Source organism: Drosophila grimshawi, unplaced genomic scaffold, assembly GCF_018153295.1.
Source record: "Drosophila grimshawi isolate 15287-2541.00 unplaced genomic scaffold, ASM1815329v1 contig_78, whole genome shotgun sequence".
Lineage (NCBI taxonomy): Eukaryota > Metazoa > Arthropoda > Insecta > Diptera > Drosophilidae > Drosophila > Drosophila grimshawi.
In genome coordinates, this window is record NW_025063616.1 from 493,817 (window position 1) to 515,465 (window position 21,649).

Consider the following 21,649-nt stretch of genomic DNA (forward strand, 5'->3'; position numbering starts at 1 on the left):
GAAAGGAAAAGATCCGTTTAAAATGACAGAGAACGCGCTGGAGGCTTTCACAAAGTTGAAAAAGGCACTCACCAGTGCACCACTTTTGATCCATCCCGACTCTAAGAAGCCATTTTTTATATAGTGCGATGCAAGTCATATAGGTATTGGAGCCGTCCTATTACAGCTCGACGAGGAGAACGCCGAGCACCCAATTGCCTTCTTTTCCGCGAAATTGTGAGGAGCCCAATTAAACTACAGTGTCCCAGAAAAAGAATGCATGGCCGCAGTGAGAGCAGTGGAGAAATTCAGAGCATATGTGGAACTCATGCCGTTCACCATCATAACGGACCATGCAAGTCTCCAATGGTTAATGTCATTCAAAGCACTGGATGGTAGGCGAGCGAGATGGTCATTAACACTTCAGGCGTATGACTTCCAGATGGAGCATAGAAAGGGTGGAGATAATGTAGTTGCCGACATGCTTTCTCGTCCTTTCGATGCAGAGGAGGCTGACTTCTTTCAATTCGAAACGACCGCCTTTGAGGTACAGACATACCTAGATCGTATCGAGCTGGTACAGCAGAACGAGGAAAAGTTTCCTGATTTGCGTGTGGAGGATGGATTATTGTTTAAAAAAACACATTTTATTCAGCCAGATATGGAAGAGTTCCATTGTAAACTATGGATTCCAGAAGCACTAACGGACACACTGATCAAAGAGGCACATGATGGCGACGCGAATATGCATGGTGGATGCGCAAGGACCATAGGTAGGCTCAAACAAATGTATTTCTGGCTGAGAATGGCAATGCAAGTGAAGGCTTACATTGCGAACTGCGACACGTGTAAGGAGACCAAAAACTCGACGCAGACGAATAGACCAGCCATGGGAGGAGAGACAATGACGGATAGACCCATGCAAAAACTGTATATGGATTTTTTGGGACCATACCCAAGGTCGCGAAGTGGTAATGCGGTTATTCTGGTAGTCCTTGATCATATGTCAAAGTTCATTTGGTTGAAAGCAATGCCAAAAGCGACGGCAAAGGCGGTGATCCGATTTCTGCACAGCGAGATATTTTCCATGTTTGGGGTTCCAGAAATCGTTCATACGGATAACGGCAGACAGTTCACATCAGAGGAGTTTACAAATTTCTGAAGTCGGCGAGAAATAACCCACATGCGATCTGGAAATTACGCACCACAGGCAAACGCAGAGGAAAGGGTCAACCAAACTATCCTAGCGGCGATAAGGACATATGTTGGAGACGACCACACACGTTGGGACGAGAGACTGCCCGACATCCAAGGTGCGGCTTGAAGCGCTATACACCATAGCATTGAAACCTCGCCATATTTTGTGCTGTTTGGACAGCATATGTTTACAAGCGGAAAGGATTACAAACTCGCTCGCAAACTAGGAGCCTTAACGGATGCCGAAGTCCAACATCTTTCCAGACAGGACCAGCAACAAATCACCCGCTAGGAAGTCCAGAAGAATCTGCATAGAGCATATGAGAGAGAGGCTAAGACTTATAATTTAAAAACGCGGGAAATCCACTATGTTTCGGGGCAAGAAGTTTTCAAACGGAATTTCGTGCTAAGTGATTTCAAGAATCGGATTAATGGCAAGTTTTGTCCGAAGTATGTCAAATGTCGAGTCGTTAAACCAATTGGAAACAGTCTCTACGAGCTGGAGACCCTCCAAGGAATCAGGATTGGGGTATTCCATGCAAAGGACTTGAAATAATAGCAGTGTAAGCCCGGCTGGCTCAGTCAGTTGAACATGAGGCACCTAATCCCAGGGTGTGGGCGATGGCCTACGTTGGACAAATATAGCCTCCTTTTGCACTCCTCTTTCGCTGAAATGAACCTCGAAACCGTAGTGTGGTGTTGTGGTCGGCAGATAGATCGATAGGCGAGGGATATCGATGGGGACCATCTTCAGAAAAATAGGGAAGAAAAAAGAGAGAAGAGAGAGAAAACAAAAGGAGAGGAAGAGAGACCGCACGCGCGTGCGCTGCGAAAAGATTGATTTAAAAATAAATTCAAAGAAATTAATTGTGAATAAATTATGAAGTAATTATATAGAAAATAAAATAATGTAAAATAAATAAATATAAAGCAAAAGTAAAAATAATAAATAAAAATAAAACAAAAAACATACAAATCTGCGGCAGCAACAGGCGGAACTATCCATCGCCGCCATCAAGGAGAAAATCGCCGGGGACAACTGGACTCAGGAACCAGGAAGTCGAAACCCGGAGACCCTGAGACGCCTCGGTTATATCAGCACACCTGTGAGTTTGTTCCCGCCTAACTACGGCAGAGTGAGCCAAAGACAGCTGATCGGCCCTAACCCATGCAATAGTGATGCTCATTTTGTCACTCAGTGATGCGCACTCTTGAAGCCAAATAAAAAAAGAAAAGAAAAATCATAAATATTTTGTAAGCTTTAAATTAAGTAGATAGATGAAATTGTATTAAGCGAATTAGTGTTGGCCAACAAAATGTTAGGGACCACGATGTGATTGGGTGAGATGAGGGCATAAGAAACCAGCGAGAAAGGAAGAATTGTGAAAGGGATTTTCTCCAGGAAATTTAGAGGAATCACTAGGAAGGGAGGGACACGCAGGCTGTACAACATCCACACAGCCAACACAGCAGCGAGCGGACTGGTTAGATGGAAATATTTGTTTTTTTTTTTATTTATAAAAGAATACAAATATTTAGTTAACTTGCCGCCCAATATATCGCGGTCGAACTACCCCTGAGCCGATAGCTAGCCGGCTGAGCGATATATTGGTACCTACGACAGGCAATGCATAACAGTATCCTAATGTTTCCATAGAAATTTATTTATTTCGAAGTCGAAATTGTTGAATATGCGTTCTTATTTTTTTCTTGAAATAGAAAAGTCGAGCAGTTTCTTTCGATCTATCTATATATTTTTGGAATTTCCCCCCTTCCACACCACAAAAAAATTAGTAAGTCTCACGTTTCAAATTACAGAGTTATTACAAACATATCTGCTATTCCAAAGCTGTTAACTTGAACTTTGAAGTGGAAATGGAAATGGGGGATGCAATTTCAAACAAGCTTTACTGAACAATTTCTGTACCGCGTTTGCGATTGCCTTTGTGCACAAGTCCAAAACTGAAAGGTTGTGAATATCCTCAGTATACATCTATTCTTTGGAATTTGGTAATATCGCCCAGATATGGCAACGTCATTCGCTTAAGCAATTTTGGATTGCAAAAATGTTAAATTTTTATACTGGTGCTTGCTGATTTGATAGTTTTGTATTATTTTGGTATTGGTCACATTATTGATATTAAACGTAACCGATGTTGACGAGAAACTATCGATAGTGTAATCGATTGTTCGCCAGCTCTACTGCTCAGAGCGGCCGTCTATTTATTTATAAAAACTGAGTAATTGTAAGTATTTGTCAAGAAATTGCTTTAATATTATAACAATGATTATTGAGTATGTGAATATTAAAGAGTAAACAAAAAACACTATGTTTTTCGCTTGAGTTGCTGTCAAGTCGTGCAGCCGTACTACAATTGAAGAAAAGATAATTTGTCCATGGGTATATAGCCGACAAATAGATGCGAGACTGAAAGTTTTATTTATTTATTATCTGTTCCCTGGGCGTAAATAAAATTGAAGTAAAAGTTTAAGTGTAAATTTAATTCTGTCACTGCAACAGGACATGGATATACTGGACATTGACGAAGCATTAAAGGATGATTCATATATGTAAGTGACGTTCACGTTCGCGTTTGCTTTTGTAATTATTTTTTATGCTAAAAATACGCCATCTGTTTCCTTGAAATCTATAGTTTTCTCGCAGATAAAACGAACGATGACATATCGAACATACTTCAGCAATGGAAAACAAATAATCAAGAGCAGTCGCAGTCGCAGCAACCCACAAATGAACAAGGTACGTAAATGCATCATTCAATGTAGCACATGCACATACTTATGTATGGCGAATCGTGGTACATACCAACACACAAAAACAGTGCATTTATCTTAACACAGACAGTGTTGCGCACTTGAAGCCTTAATAGCCACATTGTAGCGGGTTAAACCGACGGCAATGATGTTAATATTTATATACTCTTGCGATGCGTGTAGGCAGACCAATCCGATTACCATCTTGTGTAGCCCCCATGTCCATTGGCCCAACTGTTGCTCTTGCTATATTTGGCTAATGTTATTGAAGTAATCAATGCATACATTATTGCGGTAAATAAATAAATATGCCTTTTCTGATTATGCTTCAGTTCATACTTTGTTGACAAATTAAAATTGCTTAAAAATTTGTGCTATTTTGCATAACTAAACTTTATAATATAAATATAAAACGCACAAGACGTACATATATACTCAAAATAATAGCAGTGCTTTTAGTAACTTACACTTAAGATGTAGCAAATATTTAGTTTACGTCTCCAAGAAATGTTTGCTTAAAATAATAGGAGTACATATCTTATTGGCTATTAAAATTATCAATTAAACTTAGCAAGTGTATAAATTATTTAGAATATGGAGCTATTGGGATATGACACTATTTTGAATAGTTTGCTACTTTGCTTTCAAAAACAGGTACGCAACGATCACGAACGATTTTTTTAGAAACTTTGTACAGGGATTGAGTTTTAAGAACGTCAAACTGCTGCTCAAGAACGTCAAATTACTCACCAAAGTTGGTGAATATTGGTTGGCGAGTATTTGGTGACTAAATTTTTTGAGGTGCATCAAAGGTACCCATGACAAGAAATATACTCTCCATTTTTATGATGACATTTTCCTCGATCTGGGATTAACCAAACTGTTTGTTAGTCTTTTTCATTACCCATATTTACAGATCATAACTGTTTTTGATTCAATTGATCACATCATATTCTTGCGTTGCTCACCTGTCCAATTAATGTTCTTTGTGAAAATGTGATATTATTGCCCTTTTCTTCGACTTTAACAATGTAGTAATTCTCTACATTATTTTTGGTAGGTTTGCTTCCAAATTATAGTTTCAGAATAATCTATTATGTTTTGTATTTTCCTGCAAGGTTTGCCCTCAAAAATGTACTTCTTAATAAGGTGTATCCCAGAGTTTTAATCACAACCTCTTGTTTTTCGATTAAAAATCAAAATCGGAATAGAAGTCAGGATGTAAATTTAAATTTTAAAATTAAAATTGCATTTTAGGCACGCCGAATATAACTGACATTGGAGACCTCAGTTCACATTTTACACCTCAATTTCATTGTAAATTTAAAAAGCAGCCGAGCTATATATGAAATATTTGCCCGATATTGATCAAATTTGTGCTCAAATGGTATCAGAGTATTTCACAGTCCGGAACGTTCTCACACAGTTTTTCAAAGTTCTGTAATGGACCATTACGGACGGGTAGCGAACCGGTACCGTTATTTTTTTTTGCATTCTTAAATATCTGTGACATCTGTGTCATAATATTTGTGACATCTATGTCACAATATCTGTGACATATATGTTAGATTAAAGAAAAAACTGCAATGGTTTTGCAAGCTCCCTCTAATATTATTTTAATCGCGTAAAAAGTAGTGACCTCTGAAATCCTTCGAAACACACTTGTCTGCTAAAATTCGATTTTTGTTGTTAAATTTTTATGTTTAATTCGATTTATTGATCTTTTGATTTTCGTAAAATATGAACACATTATAATTTTTCACTCAAACAGTGTTAAAACCTTCTAATATAATTGTGCAACCAATTTAAACACAAACTTTTATTTCGAGCAGGAACTATCCTTTACTCTTACTTGCTTACACTGTTTCGTCAGATCTGATTGCCAATTTGAACAAGAAGAGTCAAATAGCAAGCAGCCGCAAGACGGACATTTAGTTACAATTTGTCCAAAGTTGTGGAAAATGCGTTCTGTCATTTGAAAATTTCTCATTTCGAATTAATAAAAAAACTTAATTATAAGGCACATATAGGTTTTATTTAGAAAATTAAAAAACGGTGACTATTGATTTTTTACACATATGCAGAGCTGGAGTCGAGCAGCAATTTAAGCAAGTCGTCTTAAGAACTTAATGCTCTCAAAATATATGCATAATACATCTAAAATATCGATATAAATGTGGAGTCGGCAAGTCTTAATTTCGACATATTCAACAGAGATCTTGGCCATGTTTTCGCTGTGTGTGCCTGAGAAACTGTTGCACTCCTCGAATTGTAGCCGCAGCTACACACTATATAATCGCAATCACTTCCACCTGCATTCACTATTTGCTCGCTGCGGCAAATTACGTTTTGGCTTGCAATCTATGATTCAAACAATTTTGCAGTTGCCCGAGATGCCGACTTTTATTGAGAATGCGCAGTCACATATGACAACCACTTTCGCATCTTCACATTAAGCGGCTGTTGTATGGAACGACAGATTGTCATGCGTCCAGTGTTGCATTGAAACCCACACAGAAGCTAACACCGAACTAACTAAATACAAATAATTTACAAATTCATATAACTCATATAAATTATTTTAAGGCAAATATACCAATTAAAGCTAATACATATACATGTATTCCATTTATTAAGCATACAAACTTAATTCGAAGACGTTCACACGACCCAAACGCAGATCACAGGCGGCAACAAGTCTGGAGACACAATTTGTAAGTACAAAAGTAAAAATCTATTCAAAAAATAAATGTTATGTAGCAAAACATAAAATGGAAGAGATTTGAAATTGGAGATATAATAATCTGATTTAGGATTTTGGAGACTGTTACCGTCATTTTAAAAATGGTATATTTAAATATCTATAAAAAAACAACAAAACAGTTGTTGAATTTATTCTAGATTTATTCTAAAATATAATTTTAAAAGATTTGCACACTTAAATATAAGAAGGTTTACAAGTGCTCTAATTTCTTATAGCAAGCACAGCCACTGAAAAGTAACAATCGAAGGCAACGAATATATATTTTCACAAGCATGAACTGTATAAACATATATACATGCAATCGAAAAAAAACGCAAAAATATATACGTTCGCGTCGATTCTCACACATACAGGAGTTATGCTCCTGTTGATGGTGATAAGTTAAATATGAGAATGCGATTTCTAAGTTATAGATATTTCTTATCCGATGGTGATGAAATTTGTCCTGTTGACCAATTATTTATTCGAATCCGCTGCCTATGGGAAATCGCTATGTATCGATATTCGCGAAACGGAGGCAGTTATCGATAAAACGAAGTTTTGGGCTTTATCTGCCTGGGATATCCAAGAACATATTATTTAAATTTGAAATCTATAGTTCTAAAAGTTTCTGAGATCTGTTCATGCAGACGTGTCGAGAGCCAGACGAACTAAGCTATATCGAGTTGGCGTTTGATGCTGATGAAGAATATGTATAGCATATATATATATATATATATAGGTCGGGTTATGTAAAATAGTACCTTAATTTATGGTCACATAAAATTTGGACCAGGCGCGTTATGGACACCTGGGTGCCATAAAACCCGAATTTTTTACGTCAGGTTGATTATTTTCGGTATCAATAGACCAATTCTTCGTAGTCAGTTTAGTTATATCCTGCATCTCGGGTGCAACCAGCCAATAAGGACTATGGACAAACGGACTACCATTGAACAACGGAATCTCATCCTGGAACACTTCAAAATTGGATATTCACATCGCCAAATAGCTAAAATGGTAAATCTAAGCACCACAACTGTATTCAACATCATTCGGCGCTTCGTCGACGAAAATCGGATTTAGGACAAGGGCAGAAATGCACAAAACAAGATTTTCACCGAACAGGAGGAGCGGAGGATCATCAGGAAAATAAGGGAAAATCCCAAGCTATCGGCTTCAAAGCTGACTCAACAGGTGCAGGATGAAATGGGGGAAAAAGTGCATTGTGGAAACTGTGCGCCGGGTTCTGCGCAACCATGACTTTAATGCCCGAGTACCACGGAAGAAGCCCTTTATAAGCGCAAAAAAGAAAGGGACTAGGATGACATTCGTCAAAATCGACTTGGACAAGGATTTGGAGTTCTGGAACACATTCATATTTGAAGATGAGCCCAAATTCATTGAAGCAACAATGGACAAGAATGTGTATTTCAATATATTAAAGGACAATTTACTCCAAACTGCCGAGAAGCTAGGAATCCGGCGTACTTTCAAGATCTACCACGACAACGACCAGGACAACAGCCAAGCATAAGTCCGGATTAGTACAGTCCTGGCATATCTGGAACTGCCCCCACATGATAATTCCACAGGCCCAGTCTCCAGATTTAAATGTTATTTAAAATTTGTGGGCTCTGCTGGAAAATAACACCCGGAATCACAGATCCGATCTCAAAAATGCTCGGCTGGCTGAGTGGAGCAAAATCAGTCCAGAAACAACCTGGAAGCTGGTATCTTCCATGAATAATAGGTTAAGGGAAGTTATTAAGGCTAAAGGATATCATACTAAGTATTAACATCCTTATTTAAGTTTTTATACGCCAAATATGTTACTTTTCTAAGACTGGGCCAAATGAGCTTTGACATGTATTTTGGACATGTTTTCAGTTTTTGACTAATTTTAATTAATTAATTAATATTTTAATAAAAACTAAAGTTTATTTTTCAAACGTGATATAACATAAAACAAATTGGAATTTAAACATTTTGCGTTTGTTTCTTTATTTAAACTTTATAGCACTTTAAATTTTTTGCTAGACACTGGGTCTTTTGAACTGTGAGACACTGTATATATATATCATATATATATGTCGGTGCAATCTTCTTCTTGTAACAAAACCATTACCTTTTTTTAACTTCTTTTTTTAAGTATATGTATATAAAGAGATAAAGCGATAGACAAGGTTATGTTAGCTCGTTTCTTACCGATCAAGAAATTAAAGACTTTAGCAATAAATATATGGGTATAAGAACGATTTATAATTTGATTTTTCATTTCGAATTTGAATTGCAGACGCATTTGGCTCAATCACAAAATAACACGATGGCCACTTCAAATTCAGGAATGCTCAGTCTTGAAATTGGTGGACTTGTCACCAATATGCACAAATCCTTTTTGCAGGACACCTCGCCACCATCGTCCATTTGCTCATCGATGAACAACGGTCACATGAACAATTCGCTTATCACTTCCGCAGATTTCACAAATCTTAACTTTCTGCAATCGATCAACAGTATGGAAACAATCGATGGCACTGGTATAACGCACCACAATTTGACAACGACGACAGCGCTGATGAATGATGGAGGCTACACGCTTAGTGACATGATCAGAGATCGCAAAGCTCTCGAATCACTCAGCATGTCCGGTGATGGCACATTAATCAAGGATTCGCATATTGGCCAGATCGATGACATATCGCTGACGACACTAAGTAAAACCACTTCGGCCTGCAGCACAATGGACAACAGCACCGACAGCGTGTCAATGTCAAATGAACAGCAGATGCTGGCACAAGTCAAAACGCAGCCGCCCTTGGGCAAAACGATGGTGTTGTGCGAGGAGATGATTGGCGATACCACAGTCAGCCTGGTGGAGAGTTTGACATCGCCCACAACAGAATTTCCTGGTGAGTGGGAGAAAAATGCGACATTTAAACGGCCAACGGCAGTACAGACTCCACTGCTAAATGAGACACAGTTATTGACGGGGCGAAATGTGAACAACACCTTCTCAGAAGGATGTCTAACCCCTGAGGCTGCACACTGCGAGACGCCAGAAAATGTTGAGAAAAAATTGTCATCCATACATATGCAATCCACGCCATTAACCACAACAAGCGCACGTGTTCAAAACTATAACAACAATAATAATCATCATAAGCAGTTTAACCATACGCCGAAAAGTCATGGCGAAATAATTAACATATCGCCAATCGTGAGCACAACGCCACACAACAACTTCAATAGCCGGCAACTGCTTAATCATACATTTGAACCACTCACTGAAGTATTTAAAGAATTGCAGCTTGATGGTGAACGCGATGGTTTTGACAACCAAAATTTTGTGCTAAGCAAAATGGAACTGCTGGAACAAATCGAGCAACCTTTGTTAGATGCCACCTACAATATGTCCGTGGAAAATAAGCAAAATCAGTGCGTTGTGGAACTGGCGAAGGTAGATGTAGAGTTCATTGCACAGCAAGATGATGAAGAGCTGTTTGAGCACATGCTTGCTGAGCTCGGGAAAGTAAACGTACTCAATGCGGAGCAGCTGAAAATGCAAAAATCACTTGACAGCATCAAGCGGCGTTTTCAAAAAGATGAGGAGCATACCACACAGGGTGAGCAGCAACAACCAGTCGAGGATATTGATCATGTAACGCCCACATCGCCACAACTAGTGAGCACCCACAGTCATAGCAATATCCAATCCAGCGGTGAACGTTTGCTGAGTCGACGGAGTCGCCTATATGACGATGTCAATCTGAGCGCAATGCAAAACAGTAATGGCAGTACCGTCAGTTGCAATTCAACATCATTTATTGTTCATCGACGGGAGGAAGATCCGCCCAATATATCGCAGGTTGGCACGTCATTAGAGGAGACTGCGGAGCACGAGGTCGATGTGCAGCAGCAGGTGGCTACAGACACAGAATCTTCAGGCTATAAGGTGGCCGGGCGTCGAAACAGAGATCGCGATCGCTTCAAGACAATTAAAATAACTGAGGAAATGCGGGCTCGCAATGAGCAGTTAAGCGACATTATAGTTCCTTGTATTGATGATGAAAGGCACCATCATCAGACATTGGGTACAGTAGAACAAGATCAGGGACAACAATCGCCACCTACGCGACTTTCACGTCATGATCAGACATCGTTCAATAATATGAACGAGTCAGCGCGCAATGCCAAAGCTAGCAACAATTACTTGACTTACAAAAAGCCTAAGGAGACATCATGGATGGTGCGTCAACGACAGAATCTTCCCGAATCTGATCAGAATAAGTCAACACAGCCGCGTTCGCTGTCTCGACCACGTTATATCGGCGATCTGCAAAAGCTCACCAGTGTGAGTAAGGCAGCATCCGCTGGCGCTGGTCTGAATGCAACCACAGCAGTTAACGTAACGACAACAGCGGCGGAAGTTGTGCCCACATTTGGAGACTTCGGAGGGTTAACAAGTCCGATGGGCATTAAATCGAAGTCGTTCCACAACCTTTCATCCAACCTAGGCCACTATGGGGGAGCTAGTGGGTGTACAACTGCATTGGTATCCCGACCCAGTGTTGGTGGAGCCATAAGACGACCCAGCATTCAGGCCAACAAGCTCATCAGTGGACCAAAAGCCATGCAAGAAAAGGAGGTGCATATAATGTAGGTTATACTGGTTTGGTACAAGCTAATTTCATTTTTATTTATCAGGATAAAAGTTCCGTATTCAAAGTACCCAAGTCGATCAGCGGTTTGCGTGCACCGTTGACAGCAGGTGCCAAGAGAGCCACAGCTAATGGGCTTGCCCGTCCATCGTCCGGTTTTTATAGTCTGAGTGTGAAAGCAGCTGGGGAATCCGAAACTCCTGAGGTGAATTAATAATCAAAATATTGAAAAGAGTGATTAATTTTTAAACAAATTTTCAAATAGAGCCTTTCTTCGGCATCGTCGCGTTGCAGTCTGCATTGTAAAGATGTAAAACAAAATGACCCGTTTGATACACATGCGCTTAGCTTGAAGCTGACACAAGTTACAACCGGTGCAACGGGCATACCGAAACCATCGGGTCTACGGCAGCCAACACAAATGAAACGCAGTGGATTACCGCGACCCTCTACCATAGTGAGGCGTTGAGTCGAATGATACGACCAAATAAATTAAAAATGTTTGATTTGTAATTACTCCCTTAACCTAAAGATTTTTGCGTTTTGTGCTCGCTTTAAATATTTTTTGTACGTGTATACTCCTCTTCCCTTACATACTTTATATTAAATGTTTTGCAACACTATGTTAAAGATAAGTAACAATTACGAATTTTGCATTTAGTTGAAAGCAAAGTCAACTTATGTGAACAAAACATACCCTACACCGAATCAAAAACACACTTTGCCTTAATTGAAAAACAAAACCTCCATGAAAAACCGTTTATTAAAGAAACGGGAACTATTGGTGTATATTTTTATAAATTATGCTAAAGAACAAATAACAATTATATGAACGTTACTTGCTGTAGTTGAAATCAAATAAATATACATACTATAATATTTATAACGCTAGATTCAGCGTAGTGGCCAGACCACATAAAATATGCAGTAATTGATTATATGTAACAAAAAAGCTCATTCAAAATATTAATAATAAAGCATGTTAAAAATCTGAATAATTTGTATAAAATATAATTGCTGTTCTGTGTAATGCATGGTTCGGGCTAAAAGTGGCACTAATTTAAATAATATAAAATACGAAATAATTTTTAATTTTAAAAAAATAAGAAAGTTATAAATTAGTCACCCAGTACGAATTTTCAAAAATAATTCGGGTCTTAATATTGTTTATCAATTCGCGCTAACAACAAAAATACATTAATTAACATTTAAATAACAAATACGATTTTTGTTTTAGCTGGATTCTGTATGTTTAATTTTATATAAACGAACATTTATAACACTCGTTAACGAAAAATTGGTTTATCCAATAACTGATCTATAACTGACAGACAGACATTTATCGAGTTGGCTATCGGTGCAAACCAAGAGAAAATGTATTTTAAAATAATTCGACGTGTCTTCTTCAATGTTTTACAGACTTTATGACTGTACAAATTATAATAGATTAGGTAAAAGCACAACAATATGTAAAATTATTTAGAAATAATTACTAAGCATAATGTCTCATTAAATAGTACTAACCTAGGCCTTCAACTCATATAAAATTGAAAGACAGAAAATTTATTAAATAAAAGAGGAGAGGAAACTTTAATTTGTCGAGTTAGGCTATGAAGTAAAAAAATAAATAATACATGAAAGTGACCTTTTAGTGTTAATTCAGCAAAAATTACGAAGGGGATAAAGAGAATAGATTTAGAAAGTCTACTGGAAAACATAATAGTAAGTTCATTATTTCATAAGGCTCCAATAAAATGCTTCGCTTCTAAGGATGTCGGCAGAAAAAGTTGGGGGCAATCATATCCTAAGCCAGAGAGATGCTCAGATAGATGGCCAGAACCGTTTGTGGCATAGGAAGACACACAATACGACTGGAACTTAGGAACGAAGAAAGACTAAGGCGACAACGGAGCTAGGAGGCACCAGGCCTTCGTCAAGCCAAATCTTTTTTGAGGGGCTATAATCATAAACGATTTAAGCAGGCAATTAACATGGGGATGAATAGGTTTACGACACTCACCGTTTTATTGACAGCACACTGTAGACTAAGAAGTCACATATCTAAACTGGTTATCTATATTAGCGAACTATGCCGCTTTTGTGAAATCGAAGAGGCATCCTCAAAGTACATCCTAGCAGATTGTGTCGCATTAACTAGGAAAAGATGTAGTATCGATGTATGTATGCATTTTCTGAGCTCTAACGACATAGAAACTTTCAACCCAACAAAGATTCTTGAATTCGTGGAACAACTTGGGTTGGTGGAAAGGCTATAGGCTCAGAAGTGTTCACAATAGATCTAGCATGTCGCAGTGCATACATTACCCAACAATATAATAATACTGTTTGATTTATCCCTTCTTTCTTTCTATTAAAAGAGGTGCGTTCCTTTATGTTGCACAAAATGTGTCTATTATCTGACATTGATGGTCCAGAAGTGGTTCTCCTGTTGTGACCTTGTTTTCTGCATAGTTTAGCAGGCACTCACCTATACTATTGATTTTATTTTTCTTGATCAAGAGGCACAGTGCTTGCTCATTCTCCCTACCATGAGCAATTACAAGCAAGACGGCCCTCGCAACTTTTATGAGCACTGTTTAGGATTCGTGTAGTCTGTGATCAAACCTGCAGACACGATGCTTACTTTCGCACTCTGCATCTGATTCAAATGAGTAAAATTTTTAGACTCGTAAAATTCGAATTCGAGGCCGCTTCTAGGCTATACTAAGGGATGCTTGTGGATGTTATAAAGGTCCTTGTTAGGGCTGTTAAAGTTCTCAAGGTCTGCTAGTCGCAGGGAGCAGATGACATACAACCTGACATGCTGTATGCAGGATCCTCTGACTTCACGCTGCGACTTATGCAAAATTTTCAAACGGCGTCTTCTAAGAAGTAGCATGGCAAAGGATATGAAGGAAAATTTCAACTGTATCTAAGACGATGCTCCCTGGAAAGTACGTCTCGTACGAGAGCTCCAACTTTTCCATGTTACTACTCGTAAATGTTCTATATTTTCGTTTCCGGACTATATTTGCTCTATGGAGCCGGCTGCCGTCACTCATAATTCCTGCGCTTTTGCAGATGTCAATAGTTGCTGGATAGCTAATGTAGCATTTAATTTAAGAGCATCAAAATTTCTGCTAATTTGAGTCAGTCAGATTACATGTTGTCACGAGGTGACAGAAATTCCTCCTTCTTCCTGTGTCTTTGGCACATTTGCCAGACAGTGCTATGTACAGGTTACAGCGGTCGGTATGGTCGGACAGTGCTTCCTTACCTGGCCACCCGTTGATGGTAGTCTAGCCGCGTCTACTGTTCGGTATTAGGGGTGGTGTAGCACACGGGAATGATGCGGTCCTCCAGTTTTCTAGCGACGATTGATGTAGGGAGATCCTGCGGCAGTTGAATACTTTTTCTGCCATTCTTCATACCGTTCACAGGAATCGAGGAGAATAATGGGTTCCCAGCCAAGCTGCCTCGAGTGACAACGTATTCCAGCTGGCAATAGGAACATAAGATATAATTAGGCAATTGTGGCTGTGCTCTTGATTGTCAGTACCGTGTGTGCGAGTAATGTTTACTATTCGCAAGCCGCGACTCGCCTGGTAGCTTCAGCTCAGTCGCCTCCAAACCCATAAGTTCTTCAGAACAGAGTTTTTTTAATTCACTTTTTTTTTTACTAAGTTTATGTATTTAATAAATATATATCATAGTCTAAGATTACTTTTCATGCAATGCTCTATATTGATTCGCTGATGCACTCTCTGCCCCTCTCTCCTTGTTAATGTCATCCCAACTGCTTCCGAACCCAAGATAAAGGAGAACGACTATGGAAATAATGGCCGTCGCTATAACATGAAAGCTCGTCGACTCACAGATATATTACAAATTAATCACAAAAACCTCGGCCCCAAAAAGTTTACGGAATGTGTGGGTCTTTAGCTTGGCGATATGAGCGGGAGCGCAAAGAGGCAACCAAAATGGTTAATGTCACCGGCTGGTACACTGTGACCATATCCAACTGCAAGGAGTTGCCAAGTAGCTCCATTGTACTGGCTTTGAAATACGCCATTTTGCCACTGAAGGTACATCTGTTCGATTTTAAGCGCAGCCACGACGGTTCTCGTGGTCAATTCTTTGTAGACAATAAGTTGATGGCCAATCGCTTGAAGCGAATAAATGGCAAAGTTTGAGTGTTTGCTGTTTAGCACCCAAAATATTGATATAAATGTGGAGCAGGGTCTTCCGCCAAATTTGTTATCGCAATCGCACTTAACCCATGAATTGCTGGCCCTAATGAAGGCGGCGTTCGATGCTGAAAGTCAAACGCTCAATTTATCGCGCTTTCATGTCATCCCAGAGCTCGTAGACCAATTGGTTGCACTACATGCATTGCCATTGCTGCAGCAAATTCTTCATATGATTTCTCAAGAGTTTTCACATTTGCGCGTTCTCCAATTACTGGGACATTTTTTGTGTACACTGAGTTATAATCTTGCACGTCCTAATATGCTTGCGTTACAGACCTTATATGTAGGTGTAAATCATAAACAGGATATAATGGAGTCAATAACTTGAGAAACATGCGCTTAGAGACTTTGGATATTTCAGGCAATCCACTGGCGGCATTTTGACACAAGTGCATATAAATGGCAGTTCTATAACTTTGTAAATATGAAACGTAAATCGTCTTCATTACAGAATTCCGTTTTTTATAAAGATACTAAAGCAACGATTTACCAGGCTGCAGCCGATCTGTTTGCCGAGTATTTTCAATCTACCTATTCCTCTTCTAATTGTTCACCCAGTCTACCTTAGACTTACCTTTTTCAAAGGTTTAATTGCATTTTTGGTCCTGTGGTAACTGAAAAGTCAGTTCTTGTCAACCTACACTTAATCAAGCCTGGATATTCGCCAGGTTCAGATGGAGTTCCGGGATGTGTTCTCAAGTACTGCTATAAGTCCCTTTGTAAACCTTTACTTAAATTATTTACTTTGTCTGTTGCTACTTGTTCTTTTCCTGCTATTTGGAAACAGTGCTTTATTACTCTTTTCCATAAAACTGGCTCAAAGTCTGATGTAAAAAACTACAGGAGTATTTCCAAATTGTCCGCAATATCTAAGGCATTTGAGAAAATAGTAACAACTCAATTACAACACTTATGTAGGTCTATCATTTCACCTTTCCAGCATAGTTGTGTGAAATGTAGGTGTACTACCACTAATATTCTTGAATTTTCTTCCCTTGTGATCAAAGGATTTCAGAATAAAATGCAAACTGATGTCGTTTATGCAGACTTTAGTAAGGCCTTTGATTCTGTTAACAATTGTCTCCTTCTTCATAAACTAAACCTTATTAGATTTCCTACTAACCTTCTTGCATGTATTTCTGGTTATCTGAGTAACAGATCTCAAAAAGTTGTACTCAAAACATTACGTTCAAAACCTATCCTAGTTACCTCTGGGGTACCCTAGCGTAGTCACCTGGGTCCAAAGCTTTTTCATCTATTTACTAATGACATTCCTAAAGTACTAATGTATGCAGGCGGACTTACTTCCATTTGAACTGCTGTAAGTGTAATAACATGTCATTTTATCGTGTCTCTCCTCATATTGTTAGTTACACGCTCGATGGGAGGCCACTTGATAGACTGAATGATGTAAATGATATAGGTTTACTTCTTGATCATCGGTTAAAATTTGATGGTCATATGAAATTCATTGTCAACAAAGCATTTCAAGTTCTTGGATTAATTAAGCATTGGTTAAAGGAATTTGATGATCCTTATTTGACTAAGATACTCTTCATTTCTCTTGTACGTCCCATTCTAATATATGGATCTTGTGTGTGGACTCCGCAATATCATATTCAAATAGATTGGAATCTGTGCAGAAGAGTTTCTTACTTTTTGCTCTTCGTCGCTTTGACTGGGGTGTATTGCCTCCTTATACCAATATACTGCTCCTTATTAACCTTCCCTTCTTAACTAATCGTCGTGTTATGCAAGGTGTTACGTTTGTAGTTAAATTACTTAATGGTGAAATCGATTCAGCTGCGTTGATGAGCCAAATAAATTTTTCTGTTCCCTCTAGACCGTCACGTTCCTTTATCCCACTTTCTCTTAGTCGTTGTACAGATTGTTCCTTGCCAGAAGCGATTCGAGTACTCTGTAATGATTACAACAGAATCTATCACGTAATCAATTCATAGTCTTCAATTTCTAAAATTAATAACTCAATTTTAAACGCCCTATATCGTGAATAACTTTCTTGCGTGTATCTGTGGTGGAACTTAACTAATTTATACTAAATATTTTTTGGTATAATTGGGTTTTTTCTGGGTTTTCCCCAATTCACGCAACAAATATTGGACCATTTTGCATTTAAATACCCCCAGAAATATTATGAACATTTCTTATTTTTTAATTTATATGTATAATTTATAAATGTATCTTACTTTGAATTGCATTTTTTTTTTAGTTGTTGTATTTTTTGTGTCGACTGACTTTAGTTGACATTAAATAAATAAATAAATAAAAGTCTGAAGAGCAACACTTATATCTCCCTAATAGTGAAAGCGTGGCATTTTGCACTAAGTTTGCTAAACTCTATTTCGACATACATGTATGTATTTGTTGAGAGCTCTTGTGGTCCGGACTAAAAAGAATTTTATGATGCTCAGGCCATGTTTTTGCTGTGAGTGCCTGAGGAGCTGTTGCACTCATCGAATTGTAGCCGCAGTTACACATTATATAATCACAATCCCTTGTACCTGCATTCATTATTTGCTCGCTGCGGCAAATTACGTTTTGGCTTGCAATCTATGATTCAAACAATTTTGCAGTTGCCCCAGATGCCGACTTTTATTGAGAATGCGCAGCTGGACATACTCATATATGACAAACGCTTTCACATTAAGCGGCTGTTGCACGGAGCGTACCCACGAGGCGACATGAAAATGTCGCCACTTTTCCCTACGGATTGTCATGCTTCCAGTGTTGCAATACAAATGGGTGGTTACCAACGATATTCTGACGATATTTTTGAATGTTAATGGATAAGACAATTTTCGGAAAAACTTGGCTCATCAACCAATTCCAGCTATTTCAGCAAATGCAAAGTCACGCAGTATAAACTACCAATTGGAGAAGAAAAGCAATTGCATGCCTAAACTAGTTCTACAACACAATTACATCAGATCAAGGTTTGCCGCCGTCTGGAGTAAGTGTGGAGCACGAAATTTATGATCCGCTGTTGTGCTCAGACGATGATGAAATGATGATCAACAACGAGGATGTACTACTAGAAACCGACGAACTTTGAAACCCATACACAGAAGCATAATTTATTGACTGTACAATCAATTTACAATTACACTCATACAACTAACAAAATGTATATCAATTCACAAAATGAAACTAATAAATATGTGTATGTATCCTATATTAAGTAAACAAGCTTAATTCAAAGGATTTTTTTTATATTTTATTTATATTGTTATCCGTCAATTCTGGCATATTTACTTACTGCTATACAGCTGATAGACGAGATCTTAGAATTATAATAATATTCGTAATTGCTAAGTTTGGTATTTTACTGAGAGACTACAACTAGGCTTTTACCGATACCAATACATGGGTGTAAAGAGATTTCTCCTTGTGATTGTATTTTAAACTTTTGTTGCTCAATCTGAAAATTGGAACAATTGTCACCAAAATGGATAATTCATTTCTTATCAGTTTCGCGAATCATTATTATTATTATTAGGGGGGAAGCTGCACCGCGACCTATTTGATCTATTGTGCCCCCTTTCTGAGCCTATAGCTCTTCCATCAGCCCCAACTCTCTTACGAACGTGAGGATCTTTGTTGGGTTGAGGTCTACTATGTCTTTGCAATTCAAAACATGCGCCCCTAGGATGCTTCTTCTTCTTCTAATTAAGGCGACACAATCTGCCAGGATGTGCATCGAGGATTCCTCCTCTCTTTCACAAAACCTGCAGAGATCGCTACTATATATACCCAATTTTGTCAGGTGACTCCTTAGTCTACAGTGTCCTGTCAATAGACCGGTAAGTATCCTAAGGTTGTTCTTTCCCATGGTTATAATCTGTTTAAAACGTACAAGATTATAACCACCAAGGAGATATCTGGCGTGTCGGAGTCCTACTGCCTCTGACCTCTGAGTCCAACCTCCCTACACCAGTCATACGTTATCCTTATCCCTGACTGGACTATGTCACAGAGTGATTCTTCAAATTTGCCTCGCGCTATGATAACAATGTCATCGGCATAACCTTGACATTGAATACCACTGTTGGCAAGTCTGTTTAGTAGTTCGTCTACTAACAGACTCCAGAGTAGCGAAGACAACACCCCCCTTGGGGACAGCCTTTGGTGGTTAGGACTGTTACAGTTCTATCATGTAATGATGCCGTGGCTTGTCTGGACCGTAGCAGTGCCAGTATCCATCTGCTGGTGGTATGGTCCAGGCCTCTTCTTTCAAGAGTAGCATTGATTGCATCGTGAGATGTGTTATCAAAGGCACCTTCTATATCCAAGAAGGTGTTATCAAAGGCACCTTCTATATCTAAGAAGGCGCACAGTGCTACTTCCTTATTATCAATTGCCGCACTCAAAGTACGTCGCAGCTGATAAAGTGCTGTGTCCGTGGACCTGCCTACTCTGTATGCATGCTGCGTTGGATGCAGCGGCCTTTGTTTAAGCAAAGTGCTTTTGATTTTAAGTCCACCAGCTTTTCCAACGTTTTCAGTAAAAACGGTGTTAAGCTGATGGGTCTGAAGGACTTTAGGCTGGTAATGTCTTTCTTCCCTGCCTTGGAGATGAAGACTACCCTAGCTCTTCTCCATGCGCCCGGTATGTATCCGAGGGCTAGGCTACTTACTAATGCTTTCCTAATACGGGAGAGAAGTATTTCCTGTCCCGTTTGAAGGAAGGCTGGCGATATGTCGTCCATTCCAGGGGACTTATAGGGTTGGAATGTTCCAACTGCCCAATTAAGTCTCTCCCTTGAGACTGTCGACTTGGCGCATGCCCAGTCGTCAGTTGACGGCCTGTATCTACTTTCCCTCTCGATAGCCTCTTCCTGCACGGGTGTACTTCCTGGGAAGTGTGTCTCGAAGAGTAATGCTAGTTTCTGCAGATCACTGCTCGTAAAGGAGTTATCCCCACGCTTCAGTGCTAAGTTCGCATCAGGCGCTCGTTTCGCCAGTGCTCTATGAAGCCTGGCGCCTTCGCTTGTGCTAACTATGCCTTCACAGAAGTTTCTGTAATTCTTCCGTTTGGCCTTCCTTATCTCCTTATTATAGGAGGTCAGGCTCTCACGGTACTGCTCCCATATTCCGTCCCTCTTTGCCTTATTGAAGAGGCGACGTGTGGTCACGCGCAGCCTTTCTAGGCTGTCGTTCCACCATGGGGCATCTTTTTCCATGTACTTTTTCCCTACCGGGCAGTTATCCTCAAATGCCTTGGTTATGCATTTATTGAGGTCACCAATAGCCCTATCAAGCTCTAGCGGCCTTCTGGGTATACCAGACAGCCCGTTGGCTAGGGAAAGTCCTAGGGTCGACTTGTACCCTACTCAGTTGGTTTTTCTAGGGTTGCGACTTGGTGTGCTACTATCCGTATTTAATTTTAAATTAAATAAGATAGTCCTATGATCAGACATGGATTCGTCTTGGGAAACATGCCAGTTTTTAAGGTGAGGCTTTAGGGATCGATTGATCAGGGTGATGTCTAGCACCTCTTCCCTGATCCTTGTGACAAATGTCGGTGTAGATCCGACATTACCTAGTTCTAGATTATATTTGAAAATAAAATCAGTTAGGCACTCACCCCTTAGATTGATGTCACTGCTGCCTCATATAGTATGGTGCGCATTGGCATCGCATCCGATGATCCGCATCTTCTCTTTCCTGCAGTACTCCACCAGCTTCTCCATCTCTGGTGGTGTATGCGGATACGATAACCATAGAGACCGCGCTGCCCTTGGTGTACACCAGTATGGGGACGCAGTCTCTAGTCATGAATTCTGAAAGGATAGTGAAGTTAATACTTTTCCTTACCATGATACAAGCTCTGGGTGCTGGATCTCTCCGATCCCAGATTACCTTTGAGTCGGCTGTGAACAGGCCCTTGATGCCATTGTTCACCCACGGCTCCTGTACCAGGGCCAGCCCAAGGTGTTTGTTGGTAAACATCCTTGCTAAGACCGCCGAGGCTGCCTTAGCTCGGTGGATGTTTACCTGAGCCAGCCCTGTGTTGATGCCCCTTGACAT

At 39.4% G+C, this 21,649-nt stretch overlaps 2 protein-coding genes and 1 long non-coding RNA gene across 3 annotated transcripts; 2 read left to right on the forward strand and 1 right to left on the reverse strand.

The window, feature by feature from the left end:
• Window positions 1-933: 933 nt before the first annotated feature.
• LOC122322797 lies at window positions 934-3,829 on the reverse strand. Its single transcript, XR_006246858.1, has 3 exons — window positions 3,805-3,829; window positions 2,150-2,386; window positions 934-1,924 (listed from the first exon to the last, which is right to left on the reverse strand). It is a non-coding gene; the product is annotated as an uncharacterized LOC122322797 (long non-coding RNA).
• Window positions 3,521-12,347, forward strand: LOC6558034. Its single transcript, XM_001985646.3, has 6 exons — window positions 3,521-3,747; window positions 3,831-3,934; window positions 6,586-6,662; window positions 8,988-11,339; window positions 11,399-11,557; window positions 11,618-12,347. Exons 1-6 carry the CDS (start codon window positions 3,701-3,703, stop codon window positions 11,819-11,821), a joined length of 2,943 nt encoding a protein of 980 aa, XP_001985682.1. The 5' UTR covers window positions 3,521-3,700; the 3' UTR covers window positions 11,822-12,347.
• A 2,985-nt stretch (window positions 12,348-15,332) lies between these two features.
• On the forward strand, window positions 15,333-18,675 carry LOC6558506. The gene is given in 3 exon segments (XM_043215803.1): window positions 15,333-15,542; window positions 15,544-15,829; window positions 18,551-18,675. Coding segments are annotated over 3 exon segments (621 nt in total).
• Window positions 18,676-21,649: the final 2,974 nt, after the last annotated feature.

Excerpts from the sequence above, each read along its gene's own strand:
- LOC6558034 (XM_001985646.3), top strand. The coding sequence starts at position 3,701 with ATGGATATACTGGACATTGACGAAGCATTAAAGGATGATTCATATAT. Across the intron at positions 3,748-3,830 it reads TTAAAGGATGATTCATATAT|TTTTCTCGCAGATAAAACGA; the intron begins GTAAGTGACGTT and ends TGAAATCTATAG. Across the intron at positions 11,558-11,617 it reads GGGAATCCGAAACTCCTGAG|AGCCTTTCTTCGGCATCGTC; the intron begins GTGAATTAATAA and ends ATTTTCAAATAG.